General features: G+C 44.7%; 1 protein-coding gene across 1 annotated transcript in view; it reads left to right on the top strand.

Moving 5' to 3' along the window:
• The first annotated feature begins 943 nt into the window (after positions 1–943).
• Positions 944–8,422, top strand: part of KIT (KIT proto-oncogene, receptor tyrosine kinase) — a 55,520-nt gene continuing 48,041 nt past the window's right edge. The window contains exon 1 of the mRNA XM_058838945.1: positions 944–1,077. Within this exon, the coding sequence (XP_058694928.1) occupies positions 1,002–1,077 (76 nt within the window). The 5' untranslated portion in view covers positions 944–1,001. The remainder of the gene's footprint in view (positions 1,078–8,422) is intronic.

Raw genomic sequence — 8,422 nt, 5'->3', positions numbered from 1 at the left:
GCTAGACATTCGTGTAATTTGTGTAATTTCTGCCTGCAGAGCAGCTCCACTCCAGTTCTGCAGCTACAGAAGTGAGTGCTCCCAGATCCTCGTCAGTGGTCTCATCGGTGCTCAAAAAACTCCCTCCCTGTGCGGGATTCCACAACCCCTTTTCGCAATGCATTTCTAGTCTAAATCCTCCTTGCTCTTTGCAATTGCCTTTCTTACATTTAAGCGATTTATTTTTTTTTCCTGAGAACTAAATGGATAACTTTTTATCTTGCCCTTGAGGGACATGAAAAACAATCGCTCACAATCCTTTTCTTACGGACCCTTTCCATGTTTAAGCTCCCTGTCAGTTTTCTCTTTTCCATACCAAGCCAGCCACTCCTTTCAAGTCTTCGTTTTGTGCCACAGCATACACTTTTAACTCTCACTAGAGGTGCTCCGGCCCTTAATAGGTGGTGGCCCACAGTGGGCTCAGTCGATCTCAGCCGTGCAAGCCAGGGCGGAGGCGGTACCTTTGGTGCCTCCAGAATCTACCGTAACACCTCCAGGAGCGATCAGTGAGGATTTCAAAGCTAGGCAAATGGCTTTGTCCCTGCCCTTTAGGGGATGCTCTCTCCGTTTCCAGCTCCCGTGCCCAGCCCAGCCGCTCCCCCCCACCTTTCCCCGGTCCACATTCCACTTGTGCAACGCAGCCCCGATCCCTGGGGTGCTCGGCATGGCAGAATGCTGCCCGTGAGGAAGGCGAGCTCTCCCGCAAGACACCATCGCTCGCACATTCAGTCACTGGGCTCTGTCCTTTTTTAATTAGATCATTCTCTTGAAGGGCTTTACTACGAGCCCGGACGAGGCGCCCCGGAGCGCTGCCCTCCCCCGGGGGCGGGGGAGCCGCTCACCTGCGCCCATCCCCGCGGCGGCGGGGCGGGGGCTCGGGGCGGGGCCGCCTCTACTCCGCTCGCTCCCGCGGGGGCTCGGGCATCTGCGCGCCGGGCGCTGCGAGCGGCAGCCGCGCCGGGATGGAGGGCGCGATCCTCGCCCGGGAGCCGGCGCACACCGTGCTCCTGCTGCTGCTGCTGAGCCTCTTTCCCGCAGGTGGGAGCCGCGGGCGCGGGCGGGCGCGGGGCCCCGCGGGGCCGGGGTCGGCGCGGGCGGCGGCGGGGAAAACTTCGGAGCTGGCGGCCCCTTGCACGGGGCAGCGCCGCGCCGGGGCTCGGGCGGCAGCATCGCGCCCGGCATCGCCCCGCGCTGCCCTTGCGGGACGCCCCGCCGGGGGAAATAAAGTCCTTTGTTTCCCGTGCGCGGCTATCCGGGGCCGGGAGAAGGGCCGGCAGGGAACCCCTCCACCCCCCTCCACCTCCCCGGCAGGGCTGTTTTGACAATAAACTATCCGGGGATCAGTACAAAATGTCCTCGCCGTTAAGTGCTCGTTGAACAATGGGCAGGAACGAGCGGCCGGCGTCAGGTGTCCAGCGCTGCGCGGCGGGGTGCAGCCGCCCCGGGCGGGCAGGTGGGGCAGCCAGCCCGGCTGCGGGGCTCGCCGCGGGACAGGGCATCGGGGCCGGTCTGCTCCGCCACTGACGGACCTTCGCCGTGAAGAAGAGGGGCGATAGGTGCCTTTCAGGCCTTCGGGGGTGGGGGTCACCTGGTGCGAAAACTTTGGTGTGTTGTAGGTTTCCCTCCACTGGTTTTTGAAAAGGGGGTTTACTTGCTTGACCTCACAGCCCTGGAGCATAGGTGTAATGGTTTTAAATACTGCATCTGGCTGCAGAGCTGGGCAACTTCGCACGTGGCTTTCAGTGCACCTCCTTGCACGGTTTGTAGGTTTAGGAGGCGTTTGGCGATGTCCAGGGGAAGGTGCTGGAAGGAGCTCGCTGATAGACTTAGGGACGAATTTGGCCCTGGGCGCTGAAGTCTGAAAGGAGATAATGTGAAAGGTTGTTTCGCTGCTTATCTAAGAAGGAGCTGAGGATCCAGGGAAGCGATGCACAGCGATAGGTGTTTAACGTCTGCTGCCACCACCAGAGAGGAGCCTTGCAGAGCACCCTGCGTGACACAGGCTGCAGAGGGTTCTACCAGCCTCTGCCCATGGGGGCAAATATCACTGAAACACCAGAAACCAACAATAGTGACAATTTACACGTCCTCGTTGTAAAACACTTTACTTTAGGATGCGTTAATGGTTAGTTTGGGTAACTTTTTGTGTTTGCTGCCTTTTGTTTATTGGTAATTTGAGTGTGGTATCTGGTAATTTGGGCTTCTCTATTTAGGAGTACCCACATAAGGCTGCAAAATGCCGTGGCCACAGGAGTGGGAAAGTCTCCTACCAATGAGTCATTCCTAGAAAGAAATTTTTAAAATGTTGAAATGATTAATACCTGCTAACTTTCTTTACTTAATGTATTTATTGTCTGCAATTTAAGGTTATCCTTTATCATATAGTTAGACTGTCCTTAAGGAAAGCTTGGGAAACAGGTCACCCTGGCAGCATGTCCTGGAAGACAAAGGTGCAGTTCCAGAGTTTTGGAGAAGCAAGGAGGGAACCTTTCTCATGATCCTTATTCTCGATCTGGGCTTATACACTTACTTGTGGGAGACTTCAGGGACACATCAGGCAAAAACTTGTGTGAACAAAACCACACCATGTTGTAAGAAATAACTTGCTGCTGCAAAAGACAGCTGTCCTTGGGTATGCATGTGCATCATCTGTGTATCACACAGATGTAGGAGTATTCTGGGCTAGTTTTGTGGTGCTGGGGGAGGTATCAGTGTGATGGTTTGAGTCCTGGCAGCAGCATAGGAACATCAGAAGTGACAGGACAGAGCTGATGTGCTGTTCTGGATTGCTCCAGAGCTAGTTTAACCCTGAGCTACTTTTGGTTTTGCCTCAGTGTAGACACTTGGCTGGGATGATCTCCCACAGTCCACGTTGAGACCTATCCTGTTTATCACTATACAGATTTATAATAAGTATCTTTTTTTGGCTGTTGATCAAGAGCTTCTTCCTTTGGTTGCAAACCAGGAAGGAGGATGTAGAAAACAGCTTAATGTTGCTTCTCAAGGGGTAAACCATTCATCTTTTCTGTACATAGTCCCTTCATACTTTTTGTTTTTCTTGCAAACTAATGTGCTTCCATCCTTCTTTCCACTTGGGACTTGCCTTGTCCTCATTTTGATGCAATATTCTGATCATTTCTCTCTGCTTCTCCTGTCCTCCCTCAAGGCTCACTTTGTCCCCCACCATCCAGTACTCTGGCAGAGTCTCTTGCATTTCCATCCTGTGGTCATGGAAGACTGGACATGGTTCCTTTCAGCCTCCATCCATCAATTTTATTTTTTTTTTCCAATCAGCTGCAGAGTAATAGGAGACACTCCCTGTGCCCAGAGGGAAGAATGTCTGTTTTCATGATGCTCCCTGCTACCTGTCAGCCATGAGGGAGGAAGCTTGAAGGAGGAAGATTGAATTTGATGAGGATTCTGATTGCTGTCATTCAATCACTGCCTTGACCCCCCTCAAGCCATCTGAGTATTCTGTCCTCCCTACTCCTGTTTCCATCTCTGCTCTCTCCTCCTTTTCTTCCCTCCCCTGTGGCAGTGCAGAGTCTCCTGTGCAGAAATGTGGCCTAAGGCCATTGCCAGGAGCAGAATGAAAATGTCAAAGATTGCTCAATATTCAACTCTTTTTCCTTACTCTCCCTGCAAGTGCGTAAGTGATTTTTGTTCGGGCTTTATAATAAAGAATGTGACAAATTTGGCAAGAAGTGAGGCTCCCATTTACATCCTGTTGAAATACCATTCACAGAGACTGAAGGCATTTCCATGTGCTTATTTTGCCAGAGAGAGCCTCTTGTCAACAGATGACTGCAGCTGTAGTGCTGTTGGGTTGAATTGGCTCTCTGTGGGTTTTCCATCTCCCTTCAGCTCTCCCAGTGATTGTCCAAACAGTAACTCTGCCTTGCAGGTGTCTGAATTAAGTGAAGGATTCTGAGTCACCTCCAGAAGGGACGTGCTGCACCAGGATACAGGTGGAAATGGAAGGGATATGTCTTTAACACATGTAAACATGAGCTAGGACAGATCTTGGGAGAAACATCTGAGTCATATTCCATTCAGTAGGAGGTTCTCCTAGTGAAGCTTGTCCTTTTCACTCTCTGGTCTGTTCTGAGAGACTTCTGGTATCTTTATAGTATTTGGATTTCTGTCTGAACTACAATTTGTTGTTACTGCAAGCTATTAGATTTTTAAGGCATATCTGGAGCTGCCAAACTGAATACCAAATACTAGGCATTTGTAGTTTGAAGGACAGCTGCTTTCTAGTCTGAACAGTAAACAACCTGATGGAATCTGAAGGTAAGGAACAACAAATTCTGGATAAAACAAGAACCACACAGCATCAAAGAGTTTAAACAACATATATGTTTATCTACAATACACACTGACTGATATAATCACGAATCAGTCTTGTAGAAGAGAGGCAGCAATTGCTCAAGGTTAAGCCACTTTTCAGCTTTTTTTTTCTCTGTCCACGAAGATGAATGCCATTGCAGAGATCAAGTGTTACACATTGTCTTGCTCTATGGATGTGACACATGATTTTACAGATGTTGTTTTCTTTTTCATCTAGTACAAACATCTTCCAGGATTTTGACTCATTTCCTTAAGTCTCTTTCAGCTGTTCAGAGAATGGCTAGAGGAAATGAGGTCTGATATCCTAATGCATTGCATTTATTGTAAGTACCCTCTCACTTTAAGTACAAAGTTTTACCTTTTTAAATTTTCTGAATGTCTTTCTGACTGTTCCCATGCACAAGAAACAACTTGCAGATGTTTCTGTCCCGTAGAAACTCAGCTTCCCTAGTCGGGGCTTCTCAGCTGTAGCAGAGCTTAAGGTGTTCATTGTAACTTTAGGCAGAAAGGAAGAGCTGATAGTGTGGCGTCTAAGGAAAGTGTGTTACATCTTTTGGTCATTTATTTAAAAAAATCTGAAGAGAATGCATGTAGAAATTGAGACCTTGACATAAAAGCAATTTTAAAATTACTGTTATTCTTCTATATTACTGTATTCCTTAGTATCATGCTTGGTTTTTCAGTGACTTTTAGGAAACTAGAAGATATTTTTTTCCAATTTTTTCCAATAGGACCCTGTTTGGCAATGAATCCTGCAAACAGTCATAAATGAACGTAATTTTACGTGTGTGAGCAGTCTCCTTGGCTGGCTGCCAAACCTAATGACAACTGAAGTGTATTGTTTGTCCACTGGCCAAGATTGCTGCCGTTAGTGATAAAAGCGTAAGGAGAGTGTAAACATCTGTGTTTGGGGGGAGAATGTGACTCCTGTTTTCTAGGGGATACCAATTAGAAAGCTCAGTAAATGTTATTCTCTCAGTGGATTTCCTCTTGGGGATTATATTGATTTATTCTGAAAACACAGGTTTTTAGATTTAATGGATTTTTAATGATATTTTTCATGTTGCAAAATATTTATTTTTTTTTTTTTACAGCATGTAAGGCTCTTCACTTTAACAATAAAGAGGCATGTAAATAACAGAAATGTTTCTAATGTTGCTACCATGCTATGCAACTTCTGGGCTGCTCCATAGGGATCATTTCTGGAAACTGAACTAAAATGAAACATTACTGAGTAACATTAGGAGCTACAAGTGTTTTTTGTCACCGGGAGGGCTGACTGCATTAAATGGTCTATAATTTTAAATGTCATCTCGGCAATTGAATCTGTGATCATGTAACACAATCAAATATCTGATTTGGAGACGAATTCTCCAAATATCTGACATGGAGAAGAATTCTCTGGTCAACTAGGCACAGGCAGTTACAAATCTAAATGATGAAGAGGATGCATGAGCTGATTTACGTTAAGAGATGAAAACTGTGGCAGGCAAATGTGAAAATCAGAGGGATGCATCTCTTACAGGTTCTTTGGAAGCATGGCAAATGCCAGGTTACTCTTACATTTCCTATCTTTTCCTATCAGTCATTGTGTTAAGCTAGGCAGTGCTCCTCTGCTCATACTGGTGTCACACCATGCTCCTCGTGAGGGACCAGAAGGCTGGAGCATGTCTCCTGTGAAGACAGGCTGAGAGAGCTGGGGCTCAGTCTGGAGAGGGCCAGAGTGGATTTGTTTTACAGAAAGGCATTGTGCAAAAGCCACGCAGCAAAAATAAATCAAGCTTGTTGGTTATAAAGTGTCATTCAGAGCCTGCATGCTTTGAAGGGGTGGAAAATCCCAGTGAACTGTGCAATAGAAATGTTTTGGGTGTTCACATGCCTAGGCTGTTCAGAACTAACCAGATTCCTGCTGATGGGTATGGTGAGATTTAAAACTTGCACTTGGCTCTTTTACTTAATCTGTTTTTTGTTCAGGAGTTAATGGCTGCGCTAGCTGTCATACATTGAAGGTTTTGTCTGTGGGCCTCAGGACTGGAAACTTCATTCTTTCCTGAATGAAATCTGACTTTCTCATGCATTCATCTTCTTCCTGCAGCTGGGTTTCTAAGAGACACGGCAAGCCTTAGGGAGCTCCCATAGAACTCTGTGAGTAAGGCTGGAGGAGACCTGCAGAGGTCTGGTCTGTCCCCAGCTTTTCTTTGTAGTCAGATGGAGCAGATCCCCCCACTCAGACTTTTGTTCTAACCTGCTCTAAGGCAGATTTGTGTTGCAGACTCTTCCCACCTGTTCTTTCTTGTAAATAGTTATTAAAGGTCAAAAGCTGCTTCTGATACCTAATCTCCCTTGCTGGTTACTTAATTCCATCGTTTTATTCTCTTGGTCCTTTGGATATAACTAACTACTCATCACCATCCTTTTTATAGTAATATTTTGCACAACAATATAAACCCTTCAGCTTCACTTTTTTATGATGCACCTTTTCCAACATTTTCTTCTGGAGTGTCTTCTGTAACTCCTTGTCCTCCTGCTCTTCTCAGCCCTCTCAGACTTGTTTGCATTTCCTCCAGATATGACGTGTAAAATTGACATCTGACTGCAGATGAGAAATGCAGTGTTTCCAGGTTCAATAAAATAGTTACCTCCCCCTGTACTATGTGCTTCAATTTGATTCAAAGCATTGTAAATCTGATTTTAATCATGATTTAAATCAGCCAACAGTAAGCCTCATTTTAACTGTTTTGCATTTGTACTTAATCATTTTGCAAAGAAAGGTTTAACCTCCTTTATTACCATTGAGATAGTTTTAATTAAATATAGCCTTTGCAGTTAATGTTATACTTACTTTGATTAATCACTGTGCCTGTATTTAAGCAATTATGTGGCTTGTTATATATACACTGATCCTGATTCTTCGTGTGTATGTTTTAGTATGAAAATAGAAAATGTTGGCATTTCTTGTATTAGATAATTGATTTTTACTGATGGTTTGCATTGATTACAATGAAGAAAACAAGAATTCTGAAATGTTCTTCCGTTAGATAAAAAATAGCACCACATAGAAGCCAGCCAATTCAGAAGAAAAAACTCATTGAGAAATGTTTTGAAATAAAGAATTAATGCCTGAAAGGCCTATCTGTAGTCAAAACTGGTGGCTTCTAATCACTGTGGTACAAAAATTTTAGAACTAGTCCATGTCATTCTCTCCTTATTCTTAGAGTAGCAATGGAAAGAAACATTAATTTTTTTTTTTTTTTTAGCTCCAAATCAGTAGCTCCTCTTTGAATGGACTAGTTGCTTAATTGAGTTGCACTGAATGAACTGAAATAAAGAAAATATTTTCTCTGCACCTGGTAGGGAACTCCAGATGCCAAAGGCTGGTTTATTGCTGCCACACAGCCTGCCTAAAGGTGCTCAAGGACTGACTTTGATTAGTCCAGTAGTTATCTTTAAAATGTTGACAGCAAATGTACAGCTTGAATAATCTTTTGCTTTTATTTTTGTAATGATTAGAGGAGCTGTAAGTTTAAATTTACATTGTTGTATTTTCAAAATCACTGCTGAGTATTTTTACCTTTTAAAAGGAAAATGTGCATTTTTAAAATCTGTGGTTTTACTTGTCACGTAATATTTCATTATGCAGCTTAATAGGGTATTTTTACCTGAAATGGTTGTTTGTATGCCTTATATACAAGTCTGTGCTAGGACCCCATCCTGAGGCATTCATTTTCTGCTGCTCAGTGGCTGCCTGATTCTCTTCTTCACTTTTGATGCTTGTTTGCTATTGTCTATGTCATGGAATGCTTTCTATGCCTGGATGAGCATAACTTTTGTACTTTGGAAAGAAATTATGTTATCTTCCACAAAATAAAAGCTTCCTCCCAGTAGTGTTGGTTTTAATACAAGTTGTTAAAGTTTCCTATTCCATAGCATGTCTGACTTCCAGGTATTATACATAAAATTGCTGACTTTGCAGTAGTATTAATGTTATCACACCTAGGATTTGAGGTATGCAGCACAATAAAAGAGGTCAAAT

The sequence above is a fragment of the Poecile atricapillus genome, chromosome 4, assembly GCF_030490865.1.
Source record: "Poecile atricapillus isolate bPoeAtr1 chromosome 4, bPoeAtr1.hap1, whole genome shotgun sequence".
Classification (NCBI taxonomy): domain Eukaryota; kingdom Metazoa; phylum Chordata; class Aves; order Passeriformes; family Paridae; genus Poecile; species Poecile atricapillus.
Note: the sequence above shows the minus strand (reverse complement) of the source record. Positions and strands in the feature narration are given on the sequence as shown.